The 27,733-nt window shown below is 35.8% G+C and overlaps 1 protein-coding gene and 1 long non-coding RNA gene across 2 annotated transcripts in view; one reads left to right on the top strand and one right to left on the bottom strand.

Annotated features, from left to right (window-relative positions):
• Nucleotides 1–27,733, top strand: part of LOC126751219 (uncharacterized) — a 231,048-nt gene that overhangs the window by 52,290 nt on the left and 151,025 nt on the right. The window lies entirely within an intron of this gene.
• On the bottom strand, nt 22,407–23,141 carry LOC126751144 (uncharacterized). The gene is made up of 4 exons (XM_050461157.1): nt 23,045–23,141; nt 22,792–22,982; nt 22,569–22,722; nt 22,407–22,507 (listed from the first exon to the last, which is right to left on the bottom strand). Exons 1-4 carry the CDS (start codon nt 23,139–23,141, stop codon nt 22,407–22,409), a joined length of 543 nt encoding a protein of 180 aa, XP_050317114.1.

Raw genomic sequence — 27,733 nt, 5'->3', positions numbered from 1 at the left:
CAAATAGAACAGTAGTTGTAATAGCTGGACATACCGTTGATTGATAAAGGTTCAATGTGAAATTTTAGATATTCACTGATAGTCCGCGTGCAACTAATATATATTTTACAGTAAAGGTCCGTTTCCAGCTCTCAAGTATAGTATGCTCAAGAACAAAAAATTTCTTATTTCTTTTTTATACAACATTTCAAAACGAACTTACTTCATAATAATGATTTTAACTAATTTAGGATGAATTTAACGATTACTTTGAATTTCCGTCAAGAAACAATTCTTGATTTCACGTTTCTTTGCAAAACCAGCGTTGCCATATTCCAATTTTATTGAAAAAATGTATTAAAAACTAGTACAAGATTTCTTTAGAGCTGCATTCTAGCACAAGAAAATTTACCGCAGGAAATTTTCTTGACCATTTCTTAAGCGTTTTTTATATGAAGTTTTTAGATTCCTTGAGAGCTGGAAACTACTCTTAATTTAGTACCGAAATATTCAATCTTCAAATCAAATATTCACTCACCGTTTTACTTCGTTAATAAATTTAAGAAAATATACGGGTAGGCTGTCTGTTACTAAAACCGATATAATTTAACGAACGTAAAGTTTATAATTGCTGCCAATATTTTATTGAAAATAAGTTGGTTTTATACAAAATATAAGGTACACGAAATATGTACCACTTTGGTAGACAACTTTTTGATATTTTCCCACTAGAGACATTATTCCATCAGTGTAAACCATTTCTGGTTTTTCGGCGAAAAACTGGGACAAGTAATTTTCACAGGCTTCTCTTGACGCCAACTTTACTCTATTAAGGGAGCTTTGCAAACAAATGGTAGTCCGATGGTGCAAGGTCAGCGCTATGTGGTGAATGCATAAAAACTTCCCAGAGAAGCTCTCCCAGTTTTTGCCGAGTCATCAAATATGTGTGTAGTCTACAATTGTCTTGATGGAATACGAAGCAGAACTTAATCAGTTCTGGCCGTGTTTTTCGATTGCTTGTTTCAATGTCATCAGTTGTTGACAGTAAAATGTAGAACCAGTCGTTCGACCAGGAAGGAGCAGCTCATAGTGGATAATTCCACCAAACACTCAGCATAACCTTTCGAGGCGTCAATCCTGGCTTTGCAACCATTTGTTGAGCTTAACTACGCTTGGACCATGATCATTGTTATGCTGCACGAGCTGATACAGCATCGCAAACTTCACAAACTTCAATGGTGGCTTGCATGGTACTCTTCCCATTTTTATACAAACATTTCAAAATATAGCGAATTTCTTCATTATTTTCACTCATTTTAGAACATCTGTAACTTTTTACAACTTCCCTGAATTTAATTTTTTTTAATGAAGGTTAAAACCTCGCCTTTCCAACACTATACGGTATGAAAAAATGTAATTGGCAGCATTAGAAACTGCAACGATATTTATTGACAAAATACTTGACTACTTGACTACCCAATATATTCGGATCAAAAGTGAAAATAATAAAAAATGCGCTGTCCATTTGGACAAACCCACATCTTTGATTATACATAGTACATGCTTTTGACATGAAAAAGCTTGTGTTAACTTATTCCAGTATATAGAGATTTACTTTCTCAAGACTATAGAGAAAGAAGAAAAGGAAAATAAATACGTATAAGATGTATTAAATTTACATGATTACCGACTCACATGTTAGGGGAGAGAAGGTTAATTTGTGAAAAACAAATTCAAGTTTTATACTCCTGTAACATGTTGCTAGAGAGTATAACAGTTTTGTTCATCTAACGGTTTGATGTGCCACCTAAAATTAATCGGGATACTACTGTGATCAAATTGAAAGGAAAAATTTTAGTTTATATTTCACGTGTTTTTCGAAAATGGTAGTACTGTTAGTGACATCTATGCTAAATTTCAGGTAAAATATTCATTAGTATTTGAGATACGCGTCGTTTTGTGAGGCTCTAAAAGCGAATTCTTCGATTTTTACTATGTCTGAATTTATTGAACAAAAAAGTGCGATAACTGCATTGGTTATTCGTGATCATTTCACCACATTTTCAACAAATATCATGCCGCAACCACCGCATTCGCTTCATTTACCTTGGCGTAACTTTTGGCTATTCAGCAAGTTCACACCACTTGAGGACACCGTTTTGACTCAATTGAGGATATAAAAGCTGAATCGAAAAAGGTTCTGATCTTATGACGACGGAGGATATTTTCAAGTGCTATGATGACTGGAAAATTCGTTGGCAGAAGTGTATTGCAGCGAGAGGGGATGACTTTGAAGGAGATGAAATGGACAAAATTCACCTTTCAATTTGATCACAGCCACGTAAAAAACGTCTCCAACGAAAAATTACCCACGGAAGAGAAAGCCCCTTTTGATGATGACTATGACAAACGCATTAAAGATAACGATTTAAGGGTATGCATCTGGAATGTCCGGTCCCTTAATTGGGAAGGTGGCCCTGTGCAACAGTTTGATGTCCTCGTTAGAGTGAAGGCTAATATTACCGCCGTCCAAGAAATGCGATGGATGGGACAAGGATTGAGGCGAGTACGCCCTTGGTATAAAGGAGTGCAAATTAGGTTTGGGATTCGTGGTGGGATAGAGACTCCGTTGCCGAGAACTATCATTCACCCCGGTGGATGAATGTCTAGCCTCAAGCCGCATCAAAGCGAAGTTCTACAACATATCGCTGATTTGCGTTCATGCCCCGACGGAAGAAAAAGACGATGTAATAAAAGAAGCCTTATATTAGCGCTTGAAGCGCACCTATGAGAGCTGCCCCGACCACGATATCAAAATCGTTCTTGGCGACTTTAACGCTAGCGTGGGCAAAGAAGGTATCTTGGCACAACCGTCGGTAAATTCAGCCTCCTCGAGGAAACATCCCCAAATGGGTTGAGGATGATCGACTTCGATCGTCGACTTTAGCTATAGTACTGGATTTGAGCATAGAAAGATTCACCAATCTACCTGGCTGCCTTCGGATCGCAAAGCGACCAACCAGATCAATCATATTGTGATAGACGGAAGACACGTCTCTGGTGTTTTAGACAAGTGTGCGCTCCGAGGTCCTAACAACGATTCAGACAATTATTTTATGGTACCAAAGATACACACCCACCTCTGTGCAGAAAAATCGCACGTCAACAAACACATGGAAGGTTTGACGTCGAGAAGCTGCAATCATAACAGATAGCTGAACGGTTTTCGACCCGACTTGCACTCCTGCTCTCTGAGAGCACTCGTCAACAATTCGGTATAAGAAAACTGTGGGACGCCATTCAAAACTCTTTACGTACAGCTGCAACCGAAATCATTGGTTTTCGGAAAATGGAAAGAGAAGCTGGAACGATAAGGAGTTTCGTGTCGCAGTGTAGATACTGCCTACCTCGCAACGTTACAATCGACTACAACACGTGCAGTATGGGGTAGGTACCGAGAGTTGCAGAGGGAAGCGAGACGCATTTTCAGACAAAAAAGGGGCGAGGCCGAAATACGTGAATACGAAGAACTTAACAAGCTGACCGACAGGGGTAATGCTCGAAAATTCTACGATGAAATGCGGCGGTGAACAGAAGATTTTAAGACCGGAGCATACTCTTGTAGAACCCGACGCCCAAAACATACTAAAATTATGGAGGAAACACTTCTCCAGCCTGCTGAATGGCAGTGAAAGTATAACGCCAGCAGAAGGCGAACCCGTTTCCCCAATCGATAACGATGGGGTAGACGTTGCATTGCCCGACCATGAAGAAGTTCGAATAGCAATTACCCGTCTGAAGAACAACAAGGCGGCGGTGGCCGATGGTTTACCGGCCGAGCTATTCAAACACGGCTGCGAAGAACTGATAAGGAGGATGCATCAGCTTCTTCAAAAAAAATGGATATCCATCGATGGAAATTTGAGTGTGCTCTGCCCAATCCACAGAAAGCGAGAACCTATAATCTGCGCCAACTACCGCGTTTTAAATCTGTTCAACATCGCACACAAGGTTCTATTGAGCGTATTGTGCGAAAAGTTAAATCTCACCGTAAACAAGCTGATTGGACCTTATCAATGTGGTCTGAAAAAGCAACAACTAGCCAGATGTTTATCATGGGCTAAATCTTGGAAAACGCCCATGAAATGAGAATCGAAACACACTACCCTTTCAATTTCTCGTTTTCAAAGCTACTTTTGACAGCACGAAAAGGAGCTGCCTCTATGCCGCGATGTCTGAATTTGGTATCCCTGAAAAACTTATACAGCAGTGTAAATTGACGTTTAGCAACACCAAAAGCTCCGTCAGGATCGGGAAGGACCTCTCCAAGCCGTTCGATACCAAACGAGGTTTCAGACAAGGCGACACCGTTCCGTGCGACTTCTTTACTCTACTGCTGGAGAAAATAATTCGAGCTGCAAAACTTAATCGCTGCTGACGTACGCCGATGATATTGACATCATTGGCCTTAACAACCGTACTGTTAATTCTGCTTTCTCCAGAATTGACAATGAAGGTAAGCAAATGGGTATGGTGGGGAACGAGAGCCGGACGAAATATCTCCTATCATCAAAGAAACAGTCGACGTACTCGCAACTAAGTAGGTTCCCACGTCACTGTTGAGAGTCATAACTTCGAAGCCATAGATAATTTCGTATATCTTGGAACTAGTATTAACAGTAATGATAATGTCAGCCTCGAAATCCAACGCATAATAACTTTTGCCAAGAGGTGCTTCTTCGGACTGAGTAGGCAATTGAGAAGTGAAGAAGAAAACAGCAACAAAACTCTATTAGTCTCTCATTTGTCCCGTATATCTATATGGAGCAGAGGCATGAACGATGACCACATCTGAAGGGTCGACGTTAAGAACTTTAGAGAGAAAGGTTCTGTGAAAGATTTATGCGCGTTGGCCACGGCGAATATCGCATTTGATAAAAGGACCTGAAGAAGGACCTTGCTTCGCTTGGAATCTGCAATTTTCGCTTCATAGCAAAAAGAAGAAACGACTGGTGCACTGTTATTAACTCGGCTATAACCCCGTAAGCGGTGTCTGAGCCAATAAGGAACAAGGAAAAGGGCTAGTGAAACACATAGATCGAGTATCTCCATTTTTGTCAGCAATGCTATTTTTCTCATTGAGATTATCATAATATTGAAAGTCAACGAGATGGAAAACTGTTGCAAGAGCAATACCATCGTGCCTCAAAAAACAAGATTAGAAATCACACAGCGATACTTAAAGAAGCTGTTTGACCAATAAACGCAAAGGGTTAGTACATTAGTCGATGTGTTGGGCGTATTTTCGGCAAATCTACACAGCATAGCGCATTTGCTCCCTCCATTTTGTCAAAGTAACTTTTTGTTTACTGGCACCCTTAACCTTGTATAGTATATGATAAGCGGACAAATACTTGTAAGTCACAGTACTTCAAATGCTTCTTGTTTATTTAACTAATAGCCTTCGTAGTATATATAGACATTGTCCCTTCAACTTAAACATTTAAAGTAAACGCAAACAGCAATGAATATTTAAAATAATAATAACATTTGTCACTATTATTGCTTTGGTTGTAATTTTTTTGGATGCCACCACCTAAAAGCGCAAACTAGTCAACAGCAAAAAGCGTGGGTGAAAGCTAGTTGTTGTTCTATTGTATATGGCCAGGTTGCTCAATTTTAAAATAGTAAACATAATACTTTGTTGTACAGTTACAAATGACAATACTTTAAAATACTTGGAAACATTTATGACAGCCTTTTCATAAGCACAAATACGAGTACTAAAGCAAGCAGATAAGCAAAATGTGGTGATAAGAGATGTTTTATGTCTATTTTAATTTTCTCTGTCACAAAATTCTATGTTTGAATCACCTTTTATTTAGTATAGTATTGGCCAAAGAAAACTGAACCTTCTTAATCTTAATTTTTTTGGATTTCAACCCAAATATAAGAATTATATAATTTTAGAGGCCTTATAAAATAAAAAATATAAGTAACCATGGGCTGAGTTCTATCGAAGTTTGGATAAAAGTGAGGGAACTACCCTCAAATGTTAACTAAACTGTATAACAGGAAATAAGTAAGGGCTATATTCCGGTCTAAGCACACACTTGAGCCAATTGCAGGGGTGGTCAAAGTCCGCCGAATACTTGTATAAACTATACAGCTGCGACACGCATTGGCCAAGAAGTCAACTGGTGGTTCGAAAAGCTTTATATATTATGATATTAAGTACATGAGGCTAAGAGAGGTGCCGGATTCAATCTGCGTCTGCACGCAGACATATTATTATCAGGACAAGGCCTTCTCTGAATTTAAATTATATATCCCACTCATTGGCCGATATTTCCGGTAAAAAGTCAACATGGTAAGTACTGGGGTAAACATATGCGATACTTAGGAGCTTGAACAATTTTGGTTCGATTTGGACAATTTTTGGTCATCAGGTGGAATGCTTTATAGGCAATATTTATGCAAAGCTTTATCTCGTTATAGCTTCTTGATTTGATCATAGGGAAGTGAAAAATGTCATACATTTTCAGCATCATGCTATGGTATAAATGGTGTATTACGTTCGCTTAATTTTTGAAAAATACATAATTCAGGTCCAGAGATGAGAAATGTTGTAATATATATATGGTGTTGACATATTTGTAAAAAAATAGGTCAATTGCACTTATTGATTGCCACTGAAGTAACTTTGTGCAAAAATTAATCGTGCCAAACAAAAAATCCTCCCTCGAGCTAGGCGCTGTAGCTAAACTCTAAGGTGTCCCTATTTTTATACTCTCGCAACAAAGTTGCTAAGGAGAGTATTATAGTTTTGTTCACATAACGGTTGTTTGTAAGTCCTAAAACTAAAAGAGTCAGATATAGGGTTATATATACCAAAGTGATCAGGATGACGAGTAGAGTTGAAATCCGGATGTCTGTCTGTCCGTCCGTGCAAGCTGTAACTTGAGTAAAAATTGAGATATCATGATGAAAATTGGTACACGTATTTCTTGGCTCCATAAGAAGGTTAAGTTAAGATGGGCAAAATCGGCCCACTGCCACGCCCACAAAATGGCGGAAACCGAAAACCTATAAAGTGTCATAACTAAGCCATAAATAAAGATATTAAAGTGAAATTTGGCACAAAGGATCGCATTAGGGAGGGGCATATTTGGACGAAATTTTTTTGGAAAAGTGGGCGTGGCCCCGCCCCCTACTAAGTTTTTTGTACATATCTCGGAAACAACTATAGCTATGTCAACCAAACTCTACAGAGTCGTTTCCTTCAGGCATTCCATATACAGTTCAAAAATGGAAGAAATCGGATAATAACCACGCCCAGCTCCCATACAAAGGTTATGTTGAAAAGCACTAAAAGTGCGTTAACCGACTAACAAAAAACGTCAGAAACACTAAATTTTACGGAAGAAATGGCAGAAGGAAGCTGCACCCAGGCTTTTTTAAAAATTGAAAACGGGCGTGGCGTCGCCCACTTATGGACCAAGAACCATATCTCGGGAACTACTGACCGATTTCAATGAAATTCGGTATGTGATATTTTCTTAACACCCTGATGACATGTACAAAATATGGGTGAAATCGGTTCACAACCACGCCTTCTTCCAATATAACGCTATTTTGAATTCCATCTGATGCCTTCTCTGTATAATATATAGTACATTAGGAACCAATGATGATAGCGGAATAAAACTTTACAAAAATACGGTATTTGAAAAATATGTAAATGACGTATAATGAAATCTCGATTATCACTTTATCATGCGAGAGTATAAAATGTTCGGTGACACCCGAACTTAGCCCTTCCTTACTTGTTTTTTTTGGTTTCCATACATTTTACATAGGGATTTTCGTTTCTTCATTCAAACTAAAATTTCTCCAACTAATTTTCGTTTCTCAAAAATAACCACCACATATTCAGAAAGTTCACTTTTCAAACTTTGGAAATTCCCGCAAAAAAATTATTATTCTCAGAAACTTTTTTTTATCTTTATTGAAAACATTCCAAATTTTAAATCACTATATTTAATCGTCTAATTGAGATAATCAAACTTTGTCGCAGAAATATAATTGAAACTTGAAAAGAATTCTTCCTGATAATAGTTTGCCTGGGTGTCAAAAATGGGTTTAATTGAGTCAATACTTTATACAGCATATATCGTCCAATATATGAGATATCCAAGTGAAAGAGCGTATTCCAATGACAATTTAGCTTTTTGCCTAAAATGTACCTCAGGCTTATTTTAATTTATATATATTATTGTGGTATTGCTAAAAATTTAATAAGATCGACTACATTCCGTGAGCACCATTTACTTGATATACAATTTCCAACTTTCGGTTGGCCTTATACCAATATATACATATATACAAATCATCCCCACTGCCATATAATGATTTTCACTTTTCTAGCAAGCCTTATGACCATTATGTTGTTTAGTGTAAAAATTACATATATCTCAATAAATTCTCCGGCCTTGATCATTACAAGTTGCAAGTTTGGATGAAGATGGAGCCTCTTCACACTGCATTTTTTACCTGACAAAGAAAAACAGTGGCGTAGCTACAACTTCGGCCGCCTGGGGCCAAGGATGTTCTGCCGCCCAGTTTATCTACCTATGTACCGACAAGTTTTATGAGGTGGTTCGAACAAAAGTGAATTTTTTCAAAATATCTTCGATATTAAGTATATAAAATTTAGGAACTAGAAGCCACGCAAATTCTGAAGTTCCAAAATTCTCACAATACGGTTTTTGAGGAAATTGATAGTAAATTTACAAGACATCTTATTAAAAGCCATAGAAAAAAACCCAATTTCGCCCTATATCTTGTACACTTTCGACACAATTTGCAGGAATTTTTGCCCGAATTGGAGTTTTTAAATACCATTTTTGAAAATTTGGAGAAATAAACGTTTTTGTTACATTCAAAACATAGGGTAACTGTGAGAGTGACACGTCAATAGACAAAGCTAGAAAAGTGCATCTTTAAGTTCTATCACTATTTTTAAGAAAGATATAAGACAAATTCAAAGACTGCAGAGTATTCGAGTAAAAATTAATATTTTTCATTGTTATTCAGATTATTACATTGTGAGTGTCCAACTCTTTATCTTTTATAATAAATTTTGTAAAAAAATTTGTTGAAGTATTTTTCTGAATATTAAAAAACAGCGAAGATCGATTTGCCGCTCCCAAGACGTTGCGCCCGGAGCGACGGCCCCCTTCGAATAGCTTTACTTACAGGTTTGTGAGTACTTGCTTAGCTGCAGTTTCTTTCTTCGGTGTTGCTAATTTAAAGTGATAGTGGCTTATACTCAAATAACAGAATCGAATGAGAGTAGATAAATAAAACGTAAATCTAACAATAAATTATGATTAAGGAATCACCCGAGTCAAAATAGAAAAGAAACTGGTCTCAAGTGTAGATATGATACGGACGTAGGCGTTTTAGCTTTTGTTTTTTAGCTCCAATAGATTATTTTGCAATACATTATAGAAATATTTCTATAATACATATTTTATAAATTTCTTTACTTAACGCTTCTCCCACAATTCTATTAGTATCACGACCATTTTTTGGACCTTGACGTTTCTTCATGGGTTTATATTGATCGGGTAATGCTTTTTACACTACTTCACTACTGAACTAATGTCATGCTGTTTAAAAGACAACAACAGAAATATTCAATTACACTACAAGTTCGAAATAATAGCAAATATTTCATATACCACTCATAGTTCCAGAAGTGACTACAGAATATCTAGTTCATAAGTTTATTGATTAAATTTTTCTTAATGTAAAATAAAATCACTATAGAAGCATATTTGGAAAATTTTCTGGATAGCGTTTTGTAATGTTGAACTGGCGGGGACTTCACTTTCACTTGCTTAACCTGAACTTCTGTGCTGAGTATTTGCGAATGCATAAACATTTTGGTTTCCCTTGTTGCAAAAACCAGAAAAGAATTAATAAAAGCAAAATTCCTTTTAAACCTTTTCATACAAGCAAACATAACAAAGAAAAGCTTTATCCATAAATAAAACCGTCATGTCAGATCCAGTGATATGTGTATTTAACTAAAAGTGGGTAATGCCACGGCCATTATTCAATTTTCGTCCGATTATTTTTATCTACGAACTCGATTCCGGTTTTTAGAAAGTTCCATTACGATATATTAATTTTTATTGAAGTGGCAGCTTGCACAGACAGACGGGTTTCAACTTTTCTCGTCATCCTGATCATTTACATATTTATAACTCTATGTACATCTCGATTATTAGGTATTAGGTTGAAAGGTATAACGGTTAGGTGAAAAAAACTATAATACTCTGTAGCTGCAAGTTGCAAGAGTAAAAAAAAAACTAAGAAAATTTTTATAAATAATTCTTACAATATCAGCTGTTCAAACATTTAATGTAAAGCGGTTAACTATGAAGTTGGCTGCGAAAAAATTTAATGACAGCAGCTATTGTTATCAAACTATATTATTTAGTGAACGACCAAATATCTTTGCACAGAACAAATGTTAGCACATATCAATATTTCAATATCAATGTTACATGATAAAAAAACTTTTGAAACCACTGAATAATTAACGACAAAATTTATTGGGAAATATAAACCCCTGAATTTAGGTAATTCAATATACACTCACACTCGCGCGAGTGTTTAAAATTAAAAAAGGGTAGTCGCCCCGGGCGCAACGTCTTGGGGGCGGAAAAATGCAAATTGTGTCAAAAGTGTACAAGATATGGGGCGAAAATGAGTTTTTTCTATGGCTTTTAATAAGATGTCTTGTAAATTTACTATCAATTTCCTCAAAAACCGTATTGTGAGAATTGTGGAACTTCAGAATTAGCGTGGCTTCTAGTTCCTAAATTTTATATATTTAATATCGAAGGTATTTTGAAAAAATTCACTTTTGTTCGAACCACCTCATGAAACTTGTAGGTAGGTAGATAAAGGGGGGCGGCAGAACATCTTTGGCCCCGAGCGCCTGAAGTTGTAGCTACGCCACTGATTTTAGTAAATCTTTTCTATTTTATTAAAATATTTAAAGAATATTTGTGTAACTACTTAAGAAAAACAATGTGTTTCGTGCAGCCGTGTGATGTAAAAAGCCTTTTCAACGGACATATTTTTAAGCAGAAACAACTTTCAAAGTTGAGATTTTTTCAATGTGATTAATTTTTATTATGCTTATAATCTGCATTTATATATTATTTACACTTCATCCAGAGGAAGTACATTATATTAACATCCATTGTATAAAAATGTTAATAAATGTTTTATCATATAACAGGATGCCTTTTCGCAAATGTGATGGTGGATGCAGTTAAGGGGTGCTGCTTTATCCCTTCCCGTCGGAAGGAGAAATATCCAGGTGAGTCTAATACATGGAAATAGTATATGTATGTAAATAAGTGATATTAAATATTTGTATAAGGAGTAATATATGGTGGTGCGACGAATTAAATGTTAGAATAATTTTCTGGAAAAACGAAAACAAAATGTGAATAGGGTCGTCCGAAATTCAAAAGCCGTTATTTCATAAAAAATGTACAATTATAAAATCGCATTATTTTATAATTTATATTTTAATTATATATATATATATATATACAGTAGCGGACAAAAAAAGAGGACACCTTAGAAATGTGTGATTATTTGATTTTATTTTAAAATGTGCACGAATATAAAAAAAATTGTATAAAACTTGATTTATATAAGTATTCGAAACAAAAATAAATAATTTAGTTCAAAATAAATATTTCCATATTTTATTAGAAGCCGAAACAAAATATTTCCGATATTTCAATTTCTACTATGATACGTATAAAAAATGTTCTCAAAACTAAACGCGACACAAAAACTCGATTTTTTTAATTAGTAATAGTAATAGAGACATCAGAATGTCTTGATTTAATATTTCGTGGCGGCTTCTTTGTTAATAGTTAAACTATAAATTATTAGTTTCCATTTTTAGTTTAGTTAATGTTTGTGTTTTTTTTATTTTAACTAGGTGGCGTGAATGGGTCAAGCTGTTGGGATTTATTTGCGTGCCAAAGACATTTCTCACTTAAGATGAGGAAAGGCGGCTTAATATTGATTTAAATTTAAGATTATCTCCACCTACAGCGAAAGTTGAAATGACTATAGGTTGTAGTGAACAAATAGGTAGAATAATTGACCAAAACGGACAGGACAACATTATAGAATTAGGTTGTAAAGATTTTTCCCGATACATCTTAGCTCACAGTAATACGTTTGAAGTTGAACCCTTAGGTAAATCCCTTCAACCAGCAGGTCTTGAAGAATGTGCACATTTTTCCTCTTTAAGTAATTACGAAACTAGCACTAGTAATACGAACTTAGCACTTGGGCATTGAGTAGACAAACTCTAACAGATATTTATTTGTCAGAAGAGACCCCCAAAAAAAGAATGTATCGGGAGTAGTTAGACTCTAAATCGCAGGAAGGTTTGATGTGAGAATAACTCCGCAGCGTTTCTTATATCTTTTCATACAAGCCTGGAACTTTTGCCAGTTGGGCAGTGTGAGTCATTATACTCTCGCAACAGGTTGCTAACGGTTGTTTGTAAGTCCTAAAACTAAAAGAGTCAGATATAGGGTTTTATATACCAAAGTGATCAGGGGGACGAGTAGAGTTGAAATCCAGATGTCTGTCTGTCCGTCCGTACGTGCAAGCTGTAACATGAGTAAAAATTGAGATATCATGATGAAACTTGGTACACGTATTTCTTGGCTTCATAAGAAGGTTAAGTTCGAAGATGGGCAAAATCGGCCTACTGCCACGCCCACAAAATGGCGAAAACCGAAAACTTATAAAGTGTCATAACTAAGCCATAAATAAAGATATTAAAGTGAAATTTGGCACAAAGGATCGCATTAGGGAAGGGCATATTTGGGCGTAATTTTTTTGGAAAAGTGGACGTGGCCCCGCCCCCTACTAAGTTTTTTGTACATATCTCGGAAACTACTACAGCTATGTCAACCAAACTCTACAGAGTCGTTTTATTCAGGCATTTCCATATACAGTTCAAAAATGGAAGAAATTAGATAATAACCACGCCCACCTCCCTTACAAAGGTTATGTTGAAAATCACTAAAAGTGCGTTAACCGACTAACAAAAAACGTCAGAAACACTAAATTTTAAAAATTGAAAATGGGCGTGGCCTCGCCCACTTATGGACCAAAAACCATATCTCAGGAATTACTCAACCGATTTCAATGAAATTCGGTATATAATATTTTCTTAACACCCTGATGAAATGTACGAAATATGGGTGAAATCGGTTCACAACCACGCCTTCTTCCAATATAACGCTATTTTGAATTCCATCTGATGCCTTTTCTGTATAATACGAGTATATACATTAGGAACCAATGATGATAGCGGAATAAAACTTTACAAAAATACGGTATTTGAAAAATATGTAAATGACGTATAATGAAATCTCGATTATCACTTTATCATGCGAGAGTATAAAATGTTCGGTGACACCCGAACTTAGCCCTGCCTAGTTCTATCTCGGGAATTTAGTACGTGTAATTTAGCGTGCTATGCCATACAGTATATTATTCTTCTTCTTAATTGGTGTAGACACGCTTACGCGATTATAGCCAAGTTGACAACAGCGCGCCAGTCGTTTCTTCTTTTCGCTACGTGGCGCCAATTGGATATTCCAAGCAAAGCCAGGTCCTTCTCCACTTGGTCCTTGCAACGGAGTGGAGGTCTTCCTCTTCCTCTGCTTCCCCCGGCGGGTACTGCGTCGAATACTTTCACAGCTGGAGTGTTTTCATCCATCCGGACAACATGACCTAGCCAGCGTAGCCGCTGTCTTTTAATTCGCTGAACTATGTCAATGTCGTCGTATATCTCGAACAGCTCATCGTTCCATCGAACGCGATATTCGCCGTGGCCAATGCGCAAAGGACCATAAATCTTTAGCAGAATTTTTCTCTCGAAAACTCGCAACGTCGACTCATCGGTTGCCGTCATCGCTCAAGCCTCTGCACCATATAGCAGGACGGGAATTATGAGCGAATTATAGAGTTTAGCTTTTGTTCGTCGAGAGAGGACTTTACTTTTCAATTGCCTACTCAGTCCGAAGTAGCACCTGTTGGCAAGAGCAATCCTGCGTTGGATTTCCAGGCTGACATTGTTGGTGGTGTTTACGCTGGTTCCAAGATAGACGAAATTATCTACAACTTCAAAGTTATGACTATCTACAGTGACGTGAGAGCCAAGTCGCGAGTGCGACGACTGTTTGTTTGATGACAGGAGATATTTCGTTTTGCCCTCATTCACTGCCAGACACATTTTCTGTGCTTCCTTGTCCAGCCTGGAGAAAGCAGAACTAACGGCGCGGGTGTTGAGGCCGATGATATCAATATCCAGCCAGCAGCTGTACACTCTTATAGAAGATGGTACCTTCTAAGTTTAGTTCTGCAGCTCGAACTATTTTCTCCAGAAGCAGGTTGAAGAAGCCGCACGATAGGGAATCGCCTTGTCTGAAACCTCGTTTGGTATCGAACGGCTCGGAGAGGTCCTTCCAGATCCTGACGGAGCTTTTGGTGTTACTCAACGTCAGTTTACACAGCCGTATTAGATTTGCGGGGATACCAAATTCAGACATCGCGATATAAAGCTCTTTTTCGTGCTGTCGAAAGCAGCTTTGAAATCGACGAAGAGGTGGTGTTTGTCGGAGAATATCTGGTCGGTTGTTGATTTTCCAGGTCTGAAGCCACACTGATAAGGTCCAATCAGTTTGTTGACGGTGGGCTTTAATCTTTCACACAATACGCTCGATAGAACCTTATATGCGATGTTGAGGAGGCTAATCCCACGGTAGTTGGCGCAGATTGTGGGGTCTCCTTTTTATGGATTGGGCAAAGCACACTTAAATTCCAATCGTTGGGCATGCTTTCGTTCGACCATATTTTACAAAGAAGCTGATGCATGCTCCTTATCAGTTCTTCGCCGCCGTGTTTGAATAGCTCGGCCGGTAATCCATCGGCCCCGCCGCTTTGTTGTTCTTCAGGCGGGTAATTGCTATTCGAACTTCTTCATGGTCGGATAATGGAACGTCTGCTGCATCGTTATCGATTGGGGAATCGGGTTCTCCTTCTCCTGGTCTTGTGCGTTCACTGCCATTCAGCAGGCTGGAGAAATGTTCCCTCCATAATTTAACTATGCTCTGGGCATCAGTGACTAGATCACCTTTGGGGGTTCTACAAGAGTATGCTCCGGTCTTGAAACCTTCTGTAAGCCGCCACATTTTTTCGTAGAATTTTCGAGCATTACCCCTGTCGGCCAGCTTATCAAGCTCTTCGTACTCACGCATTTCAGCCTCTTTCTTTTTCTGTCTGCAAATGCGTCTCGCTTCCCTTTTCAACTCTCGGTATCTATCCCATCCCGCACGTGTTGTGGTCGATCGTAACGTTGCGAGGTAGGCAGTCTGTTTTCTCTCCGCTGCGCCACGGCACTCCTCGTCGTACCAGCTGTTCTTTTGCACTTACCGAAAACCAATGGTTTCGGTTGCAGCTGTACGTAAGGAATTTGAAATGCCGTCCCACAGTTCCCTTATACCGGGTTGTTGACGAGTGCTCTCAGAGAGCAGGAGTGCAAGCCGAGTAGAAAATCGTTCGGCTGTCTGTTGTGATTGCAGCTTGTCGACGTCGAACGAGCAATATCCGCCTTTAACTGAGCCGACTTAGTCAGCTAGTGTAGCCTGCAGGCAAAAAAAAAGTCAAAAACGGAAATTTAATATTCAAACATTTATTCACATAAAACGGCTGACCAATTTTTATATGTATGTAAAGTTTTTTTAATTTGAAACAACAAACTCATGCTCTATAATATATTTCTATTGAGTATACTATTCGGCAAAGCCTACATTTTAAATGTGCATTGCCTTTTGTTACAGTTATGGTTTATGAAAAAATATGCTAATAAGCGAGGCCAGTGTACAATTCATAAGCAAACGCTCGTGCTCACGCGCACATTTAAATACAGTAAAAGAACAAATACAATTTCTTACATACATATAGATTTAATATTTGTTGATTACCTGAAAATAAACATATCAAAGCTGTAAAGGGTACAACCTCCTCTTCCTGTCACAGACAGTATTTTACTAGCGCTTTCTCTATTTGTTGAAATTTACAATTTCTTTTTATAGATTAGCAACCCGAGAAACTACTTATTTTTTTAAGAGCCATGAGTTTGCTCTTACGAATATTATAGTATTTTATAAAATTTTAAGCAACAAACTTTACTCCTGTGAATATGTATCTGAAGTAGCTTGCAATGTTGAACACATCCTATGAGAATAGGATTTTTTTACAATCATATATAATATGCGGTAAAGAGGTCAGTTAATAGATATTAAGTTTTGCAATATATGTTATGGCAGTCACTTGCGTTTTATTTTTATATCCGTTGGCTCATCTGGATGTTGAAAGGTGCGAGAATCGAAGTATTTTATTCCTAATCTCAATGCGGGACAATCAACAAGGATACAATTTTCAACCTTATCGGGTGGATACTGCTAGAGCAATGTCCAGTTAAAATCTATACAACTAGAATAATGTAAACCTTTCTAAGAGGAAAGAGCTCATTGAATCTCTTTAAATTTTTAAAAGGCCATATTGTTTGTGTCATACTATTAAATAACTAATTTTATTATGGTGAGTATCCTAGTTTTTACGGATTATGAATAATAGTAACCTCTTTTACTGTAATGTTAATTTATCTGGTTTAAAAAAAATTGGCATAAAAGCCTTACACACATACATACATATGCATGCATGCATGTGAGAACAAAACTTCTAAACTCCTTATAGTCAGCTGATAAGTCACCTCGCGAACCTACTTACTGTTTTAAAGATGAGTGTACAGTCCTGTACAAGAACATACATACAAATATACAAGTACAACCGCAGACCTATTCGTAGATACTTTGTCACAAAAAAGCGCCCGGAAATCCTAATTAAACGGTATTTAAAAAAAATATTTTTCTAAGTTGTTAGGGCTGTCCTTATTTACTATGCCAAATATGAGCGCGATGATAATCCAGGTTGTTTACAGCAACTGCTTATGTTACGTTGATACACCTCAGTAGTGCGTCGCGACTTTCACAATGGATAACAAGTAAGGAAGTGCTAAGTTCGGGTGTCACCGAACATTTTATACTCTCGCATGGTAAAGTGATAATCGAGATTTCATTATCCGTCATTTACATATTTTTCAAATACCGTATTTGTGTAAAGTTTTATTCCGCTATCATCATTGGTTCCTAATGTTTATACTCGTATTATACAAAGGAGGCATCAGATGGAATTCAAAATAACTTTATATTGGAAGAAGGCGTGGTTGTGAACCGATTTCAGCCATATTTCGTACATGTCATCAGGGTGTTAAGAAAACATTATATACCGAATTTCATTGAAATCGGTCTAGTAGCTCCTGAGATATGGTTCTTGGTCCATAAGTGGGCGGCGCCACGCCCATTTTCAATTTTTAAAAAAAGCCTGGATGCAGCTTTCTTCTGCCACTTCTTCCGTAAAATTTAGTGTTTCTGACGTTTTTCGTTAGTCGCTTAACGCACTTTTAGTGATTTTCAACATAACCTTTGTATGGGAGGTGGGCGTGGTTATTATCCGATTTCTTCCATTTTTGAACTGTATATGGAAATACCTGAAGAAAACGACTCTGTAGAGTTTGGTTGACATAGCTATAATAGTTTCCGAGATATGCACAAAAAACTTAGTAGGGGGCGGGGCCACGCCCACTTTTCCAAAAAAATTACTTCCAAATATGTCCCTCCCTAATGCGATCCTTTGTGCCAAATTTCACTTTAATATCTTTATTTATGGCTTAGTTATGACACTTTACAGGTTTTCGGTTTCCGCCATTTTGTGGGCGTGGCAGTAGGCCGATTTTGCCCATCTTCGAACTTAACCTTCTTATGGAGCCAAGGAATACGTGTACCAAGTTTCATCATGATATCTCAATTTTTACTCAAGTTACAGCTTGCACGGACGGACAGACGGACGGACAGACAGACATCCGGATTTCGACTCTACTCGTCGCCCTGATCTCTTTGGTATATATAACCCTATATCTGACTCTTTTAGTTTTAGGACTTACAAACAACCGTTATGTGAACAAAACTATAATACTCTCCTTAGCAACATTGTTGCGAGAGTATAAAAATATTGAACACAGAATTTGTCAAAAATTTTGAATTCTAACCAAAAAATCGTTGCCAATGTTGGAAAAAGCTTACAGTTATTCGGTTTTATCACAAGTAATACAAAGCCTGTAAAAACTGTCGATGAGACATGCGCTTATGAGTTTGACATACAAACAAGTTCACAATGGTGCGAAAATATGACATAACAATCTTGTTCAATGAACTCCAATGAACAAAATTTGTAGCTATAAAATGCATCTTATTTACAATTTGCTTCGTTTACATCAGCATCAATTCAGTTCAAAGCTTGCATGAATGTCAATTGGCTCAGCACATCAATGTGGCAACAAATTTAATGAAGCCTGAATAAAACTTAATTCACTTAAAATTAATTTATAAACTACTTAATGAAATTAAAATACTGAAATTATCGTTTGCTTGCTGTTTTGCTAATACCCACGAATTTATAAAGTACTCCTACAAACTCAACAGTGAACACTAATTTACAAACAGTGTTGCACATAAAATAACATTTCCGCTCATTTGCATAAGACACATACATACATGTTTATTATATATATTGTATTGTTTCAAATATTTCCTTTTTTTATTTTATACTCTTTTAATTTTCATAGAACAAAGGAGAGGAAGTAATTTCAGGTATTGCAAAACTTTATATTACAAGCTCAGTATATAGTATGTATTAGTTGACGAAAGAGTAAAAGGGCGAAAACCACATCTGGTAACTATAACTTATATTACAAGTATATGTCTTCGACTCAGTTAGCATCATTACCATATTTTACTTAATGTCCGAGATGTTTATATTAAAAGCAACCTGATGCCATTAACATAAATAAGACGGAACTTCGCAAATTTTTCTACTAGATATAAGGAGACCGAGGAAATTATTGATCTGATTCAACCGGTTTTTAGCACTCGCACACATAACGATCAGATAAGGATTTTCTCTGAGCTTCTATAACATATCGCACTGACTGACCGATATTTTCGATAAAAAGTTAAGCGCACAATGCGAGCAAAGTTTTATCTCGATACATTCATTGGTGCGTGATTTGTGTACTAAAATGCAGAAGATTATGTGCTTTGAAGATTGAATTGAATAAATATTAGCCCACTTAAATGGTGAGTGGAGTTTTAGCCAAATGTATGAGTTCACAAATATTGAGGAAATTATTATAAGCATTTAGATGCGACATTCCGTTGTTCTCTTTTCATACCTGATGAACAGACAAATGAATGCAAACCTTTAACGCTGTTTTCTTTGAGCTTCGTTGATTTATGTTATATGTATATGCTACCTAGGCGCTTAAAATATAGAGCAGTCAGTTCTTCCAACAGAACCCCCAAAATCTGGCTGCGTTGTACAAAAGCGATTGTTTTCTCCCACTTCGTGGAACCTATCTTAATGAATATTCACTTTAGGTTTTTTTACACAATTCCATAAGTGTTCCCATAAACTGAGAGTAAACAATGATTTTAGTTCCTTGAAAAGAGATTGGAGGTGCCTTTTGCAACCTCACACCTTGACAGACGGCATGAAACCAGCGCTCAAAACTGTTTGTTATTATTTACTCTTTTAAATTATGTAAACATTTACTTTTAATTCCTTTATCCTTTTTCACAACAACCATTTAATATAGTAGATGATTTTGAAGTTCTCATTCAGCACATGCCAGGATAACTCAACGTCGTATACGCAATTTTACACATTTTAAGTTTTTATAAGTTTTGTAAAATATATGTTGTGAGTTTAAATTTGAAAGATCTTTAAACTGGTTGCTAGTGCGGAGCGTGATGAAAAATAAGTCGTTTTAATTTCATTATTCTCATTAAAATTCATGTACACCTATTGCATCAATTACACTGGGGAACACAATTTTTGTTGACTTCGATTTAATACTTGTTTTTGAGTCACTTTTGGCCTCTGAATCCAAAAATAACCTCGTTTTTTGTCTAGCACATCAACTTTTTACGCTACAGAATACCCTCTTTCTCCCAATAGTCATATAAAATATACTTACGAAACAAAGTAAAGATGAAAAAATTATACTGAATATACTGTTCAGAAATTGTAATTTAATTTTAACAAATGCTATTAAATCACATTTTTTGTAAAGTGAAATTGTCATTGTAGAAGGGATAACATGGTTTTCTCAAACCCGGACATCAATATTACGGTAAAAATTTTCTCTTATAACTCTTTCTGGAGTGTTCAGTTTGTGGACAATCTCGCTTGATGCTCCAACAATAGTCAGCCATCATGTGCTCATCCCATCTTCCCTGATACCGAGCCTCCATGGTTTGCAGGTCTTGGTGGAAAAGCTCTCCCTGCTCATCACTAACTGCACCAAGGTTTGTGGGGAAATTGGCGAGATGACTATGTAGAAAATGCAATTTGATGCCCATATTGCAACCTAGCCTTTTGAAACTCTCCAAGAGTTGGTTGACAATGTCAATGTAGTTCTCTGCTCTAGTATTTCCAAGAAAATCTTTGATAGTGGTTTTGAATGCCAACCAAGCGTTCTTTTGGAGTTCTGTCATTGTTTCGATGAAATGTTCATCTTTAACGAGTTGCCGAATCTGTGGACCATTAAATACACCAGCCTTTATCTTTTCAAAAGACAGTCCAGGAAATGCCAAAATTAAATACTTGAAACAGTCCCCTTCAGAGGACAAAGTTTTAACAAACTGTTTCATGAGCCCAAGCTTTATATGTAGAGGTGGGAATACAATGTTCTTCCTGTCGACAAGTGGTTGATGTAGAATGTTCGGATCACCAGGTTTTAGCTCAGATCTTGGCGGCCAATTCGACTGCACCCAATGGTTCTCACGAGCTCTGCTGTCCCACATACACAAAAACAGGGATACTTTGTATCCTCTGGCCAAGAAGGAAGCAGACCATTTTAAGGTCAACACAGATGATCCACTTATGCATGTCATATTGCAGCAAATCAATTACTCTCTTTATGTCTTCATATGCTTCTTGTAAACGATCAGAATGGCCGATTGGAACTGCACCAAAGACATTTCTATTGTGCAATAGTACACACTTCAAGCTCCTCTTTGAGCTGTCTATGAAAAGTCTCCATTCAGTTGCGTTATATGTTGGAATTCCCAACACATTCATCAAACCTTGTACGTTACAGCAATACACAAATCCTGAGTCATTTCGAAAGTATAGCAGAAATTCACTTTCTCTGGATCGAAAGTAGGATACCGTAGCTCTTTTTTCAAGCAAGTTCTTCTCATACAGTCAGGATGCCATCAGATCTGAAGCTTTTTTGGATAGTCCCAAATCTCGTGCTAAATCATTCAACTCATTCTGATCAAATCCCTTTCGAGCAGAGTCGTCTTCAATTTCAAAGTCTTCATCGTTGGAGTCACTTGAGTCATCGTCACACACGCTTTCTTGTATTTCTGATAGGGGTAGTTCTTCGAAAACTGGCACTGAGATTTCAGCTGAATGAGGCACTGGGCATATAGCCGATAGTAAACAAGGATACTCTATCTTACATTTATTTTTTTTGTTATAACCTGACGTTTTCACCATACAGAAATAACAGCCACTTGAATGATCTCTGGGCTCTCGCCAACTCATTGGTATACCAAATGGAATTTTATCACTGTTCCTTTAGTCCACATTTCGTAAACTTCGACACACTGCTTGCACACCTTGTAAGGGGCCCAAGCTTTATCCTGATCACCGATTTTTATTTTAAAATACGCTAAATAGGCTTGCCTGACAAATGGACTAATGTTTCTCCTTTGACTTGGAATAGTAAAACTGCCACAAATATAGCAAAACGAATCAGCACTGTTCCCAGAGGGACTTGGAAGTAGGAAAGAATTGGATACTTTCTACTGAAAAAATAAGTAGAGGTACTTTCCTACAATAATACTATCTAATTTCGTTTTTCTGATCAATGTCATTGGAGCGAAGGACCTCCACTTCGCTTACGAATTCATATGACGGAAAGTACTTTCCCCACACCTAATTTTGATTAATTCAGTAGGTAGTTACTATAAACCTAATATTTCGTATACTTCGAAGTACTTTCCTTCAAACTATTTTTTCTATTACATACCTACTAGTAACTACTTACTATAAACCTACCAATAGCAGAAACAGTGGACACCATTAATTTTATTTAAATATTTTATTTTTTAGATTTTAATATGGAGCTTGTTTCGAAATGACGATTTTTCGCCATAAATTAAGTTTTTAACAAACTCGCCATGGGAATATCCTTCTTTCATTGATGCCTCTGAAATCATAAAAAATTTTAGAAAATATGTATATATTTTTTCCTTTCTAAAATTATTTACCAAACAAGCAGTCGATTAACCCCTTGAATTCCTTTAAGGAGTATTTGGAATGAATGCCATCGTAGTTCAACTGAACAATAAGACTCCTTTTGAAAATACCCTCAATAGATTTAATAATCCCCGTTTGGCCTATTATATTTTTAATGATTTTTATCTATAGAAAAATAGGTATAAAATTTATTATTCAAATAGTGAAACTTGAGGGATTATATAGACAACTTACATAGTCTACACTGGAACCTGCCACTATATCTGCATTCAGTTTTTTTAATGCTTCCAAGTTGGACAACGGGAACACACTTCTCGTTCCATAGGAGCCTACATCTTTTTCAAATAGCTGCTTAAACATCGCCAACGTTTCTGCTTGTTGTCTCTTTATGATGTTTTGGTTGGCTATAATGATATCAAGTTTTTCTAATAAACACAAACATTTTGATTAAAAACATTGAAATTATGAACTTTGTTATTGACATTACCTTCTAATTTAGTGTTATTCATTGTATTTATATTGGTAAACTCGCTAGAAGCGATAAAGAAATCAGAATCGGGGATTTGCGACTTAAATAAAGACATCTGCAATTAAAAATATGTGTAATAATTTTCATTTAAAACATATAAAATTTTTAGGTATCTAAAATTTATAAAAATATTACCAGATGACGTTATGAAGAATGGGCATCATGACGATTTGTTCTCCATAAGGCAAAGCTGTATATTTATAATTTATATCACTTATTTTGAATATTTCTAAATCAGAACATATATCTTTACTCGATATTACTATTCCTAATGCTGACAAAGATTGGACTGGTTGTGTGAAAAAATTATCAAAGTTCAAAACTCTATTGCTCACTATATATTTCTCATCATCTATTTGCTTAAATTCCTTAATTTTGAAGGGAATGCAAGGAGTTATACAGCAGTAATTATTGGGTTGAATTGTTTATAAAAAAAATGGCTTTCAAATGAAATTATTTCTCTCGATTTGTTTTAAAACCAACCACTGGACTTTTTGATGACACTACTACTTCATTTACATATAAACTATTAAGCTGTTGAAGAACTCTTGTTGGGCATTTAATTTTTTTTTTATGTCTTGCATGAAATTCTCAAACTTGTATGCAGTAAAGTCCATGATAAACCTTATTTCTTTTATGCACTGCGGTAAATGCAGCAAATTATGTACACATTATAATAATCTGCCATCTCAGAGTAGAGCTGGGAAACAGAATTACAAATTTCTTTAATAGCTGGTCGCTTACATCCAAGTTATCAAAATAGCTTTTTTTTAGAACATAACAAACGATAGGCGCAATGCAAAATTAAAAATGATTGTAAAGCTTATCACTAATAATGCCTTTCAAAACAATAGGGCCAGTATACAAAAGAAACTGCCTAAACTCAGTTGCCTTCCAGAATTTTAATTCATCGAGGCTTCTTGGTTTTCTTGAAAATTCTTTTGGCATAAAAGTACCTAAAGCAAGTAAACGTTTTGAAATCAGTTCTTTATCCTTTTTTTGCAATTTGAAATTATTTGTTTTACGGTTTATAATGCATATCAGCATTTTTTTTGTTACTCCTAGATCCAATAAATGCATGGGATCTAGAGGAAACTGCGATACCATTTTTATTCCAAGCTTTTCGAGCTCTGAAGGAATATTTTTAAACATGTTATTATGATGTTCCGGGTGCACACGATTTTAAAAATCTAAATCCGTCCTTTTATCGCACCTTTTTGTGCTATAAACCACAACATGTTCAATTGTTTTCCCTTTCTGTGTGCATTTGTGGCAACCATAATGAGCATTGTGACCTACAACCCCTGTAACATATGCTCTTGCAGGGGCGTCACAAATAAATGCTCTTATCTTTACAGCTATAGGTTGTTTATTGATGAGAACTCCTTCTTGCATTATTTTTTTTAAATCATTATTAAAATCATGTAGGTATTGATCTACACTTACAGGTTTAGAGCCACCGATAAACGCTCCTATTAAAAATACATATTTTTCTTTCATATTTTCTATAGAGCCTAATATGTATTGGCCATAGCGACCTTTTGGAACTTTTAAATAAAGGAAGACCATCAATGCCTATATCTATCACTATTTCAGAAATGTTTTTAATCCTATCAGAAATTTTTTGTAAGTGATAGCTAATGCCTATATGGAAATATTCCCAGGATGAACGCTTTTCACAATAATTTTTTTTCGTTTTGTCCTATTAGACCATGTAACGACAAAGGGACATCCAAACCTTCATCTTGCAAAATTGATAATAATGAGTTTACTGAATTTCTACTTGGGCTGTACTCAAAGTACCACTTTTTCAGTTTATATTTTAAATCATTTTTTTTTTAAGTTAGATGAACTTGGATTATCTAGAAAACAACAAACACGTGGTAATTAAAAAAAAAGATTATTTATGTTGAGTTTAACTTACTATCATCAATTTCATTGGAAATGTCTTCCATAAATATTTCGTTTTCATTGAAAATGTTTTCCATAAATATATCATTGCTTCTAGATTCTGCTTGCACATTTTGTAGTTGCATTCTAGCTAGTAAATGCGCAGCTGCTAATCTTTTTATATGACGTTTGCCGAAACCGCGTATCATCTGATAATATTATTAGTATGTACGATATTTATGTACATGTATATAACATATTTAATAAAATTTAATGATTAATAAAATTTGATGTTAGTACTTACCTGGCACGATTCCGATTACTTTGGCGGCGGGTAAAAAAATGAATTTCCATATAAATGGGGTGCGGATAGGGTAGCTTCTCCAGAGGAGGAATATCCGAAAATAATGTAAAAGTAACTAATATTTTTTGAAATATTCACGTTTAAAAATTCAAAAATTTGCACTAAGAAAACAAGTTATTTCTCAATGTTTCTCTAAATTTTTTCACATTTTTCTCTTGTTATATTTAAATATACACTTTAAAGATTGAAATAAGTTCACATTTCACTTTTATTTTGTAATATTTTACCTATATTTATTAATTTAAAAATCACTTAGAACACTCATCGTTGCAAAGGCTAGATTGTTTACAATTATGAGGAAAACGAGCGTTGCCCCATCTCAAACACCAAATTTGTAGGATTCTAACGATTTTTCTTTGTTTATATATATATGTATATATACATATATACTATACATAAATGATTTATGTTTAATAAAAATAAATAAGTAAAATCTATAATAATAAAATTTATATCATATGATTAATACTTTCGCGTAACTCCTTTTGTTGGCGGGGGCCGCGCTTTAAAAAAATAACCTCTGGTCGAGCGAATACCCGGGCTGACTGAAATACCTTACACCTTTGTGCGTTATTCTCGGCCGCGCTTTAAAAATAACCCTGGTCGAGCGAATATGACTGAAGTACTTTCGCGTAATAATTTTCTGTTGCCAGGCCTTCGGCCGCGTTTTATCTCTGGTCGAGCGAATACCCGGGGTTACTGAAGTACTTTATTGCGTTAAAATAAAAAAAAAATATATTGAGTTTCGTTATAAAGTGGTTATATTTTTTGGTTATCTTGCACTAATATTCAAACAAAGTTTGAGTTTTCATTACAAAATGGTTAAATATTATTATATAATAAAATTATATAATATTAGTATATAATATTACATATTTGTTTATTAAATTAAATAAAGAACATATCCATATGAATGGATAGAGTAATTTTTTGTAAAAAAGGCATTTCAGCGAATTTCCTTATTATCACATGGCAGCGCTCCATTTCGTCGTAATTTTAGCGAACACATGATGTTCACTACGAGTGTAAAATGTAATTTTTAAAATAAAGATTTCTTCAGTAAAAAAACTGTTAAAAGTGTAAAATGTGGATTTATTTAAAAGTTTATAGTTTAAATTAATTAATTTGAAGTGAAAAATGTGAGTAAAGTGTGTTTAATGCGGTAAAATAGCTTGTTGAAATGCTCGAATTTTGGGAATTTTTGGAACTTTAAACTAACCCCGTAAACTAAGCGTTTGCGGTACCTATAACCCCATATATTTTTTAATCAGAGGACTCTTTCCAACGGCGCCAAAGAAATCGGAATTGTGCCCTTACCTTGATAACTATATATACATATATATGTATCTCCACTTTTATTTCTATGCACTTTATATTTATTGCTTAATTTATTTGCAACACCCACAAACAAAATTCTTCTTTAAAGTGACAAATAACTTCATGGACAAGAACGTTTACCAAAAAATGCCGTTACTTGAAAAAAAATTCAACATATCAGAATACAACAACAGAAATTTGTACAAGTATACAATTTGCTGAAATCGTTTGTGGTTGGTAATGAGTTTTATTTTTCAAATGAAATTTAAATAAAATTCAACATGATCTGCTAGAATACAACAACAGAAATTTGTACAAGCATACAATTTGCGGAAATCGTAAGCGACTTAGTAGCGAGGTTGAATTAAATTTATAAACTTTTCTTCATTGGCATATCATCAATTTACGAAGTAATCACTTTCATCTTCCATAGCCAATAAGTTCTTTCAAAACTAATGAAATATAGAAGAAATACTTATTACATAAAAGTTCCACTGGGTTTATACACCCTTAAAGTGAAATGCCAGAGGCAGACATGATCTAAAGGAAAGAGAAGTTGTTCTCAGAAATAAATGTAAAAAAAAATTCTTGTTTAAAAAACTGGACGTAACGTATGAGCACAAACAACGTCTCACCACACAATCTCGCGCGAAACTGAACATGCTCGTATGGGAAGAAGATAATGACGCCGTAGGTCACCAACGACAGGTTCATACATGCCCCAACTACCGTCTAGACGATTGTCGTCACAAGCATGAACCTGCTGCTATTCTCCTACAGCGATATTCACTTATTCCAAATAAAAACAAGTAAGGAAGCGCTAAGTTCGGGTGTCACCGAAAATTTTATTGTCTCGCATGATAAAGTGATAATCGAGATTTCATTATACGTCATTTACATATTTTTCAAATACCGTATTTGTGTAAAGTTTTATTCCGCTATCATCATTGGTTCCTAATATACTATATGTTATACAGAGAAGGCATCAGATGGAATTCAAAATAGCGTTATATTGGAAGAAGGCGTTGTTGTGAACCGATTTCACCCATATTTTGTACATGTCATCAGGGTGTTAG

Source organism: Bactrocera neohumeralis, chromosome 2 (genome assembly GCF_024586455.1).
Source record: "Bactrocera neohumeralis isolate Rockhampton chromosome 2, APGP_CSIRO_Bneo_wtdbg2-racon-allhic-juicebox.fasta_v2, whole genome shotgun sequence".
NCBI lineage: Eukaryota > Metazoa > Arthropoda > Insecta > Diptera > Tephritidae > Bactrocera > Bactrocera neohumeralis.
Note: the sequence above shows the minus strand (reverse complement) of the source record. Positions and strands in the feature narration are given on the sequence as shown.

Coding starts and splice junctions, on each gene's coding strand:
- LOC126751144 (XM_050461157.1), bottom strand. CDS start 23,141: ATGTCTTTATTTAAGTCGCAAATCCCCGATTCTGATTTCTTTATCGCT. Junction 22,723..22,791: donor CAGGTTCCAGTGTAGACTAT/GTAAGTTGTCTA, acceptor ATTTTTCTATAG/ATAAAAATCATTAAAAATAT. Junction 22,508..22,568: donor GTTAATCGACTGCTTGTTTG/GTAAATAATTTT, acceptor TTATGATTTCAG/AGGCATCAATGAAAGAAGGA.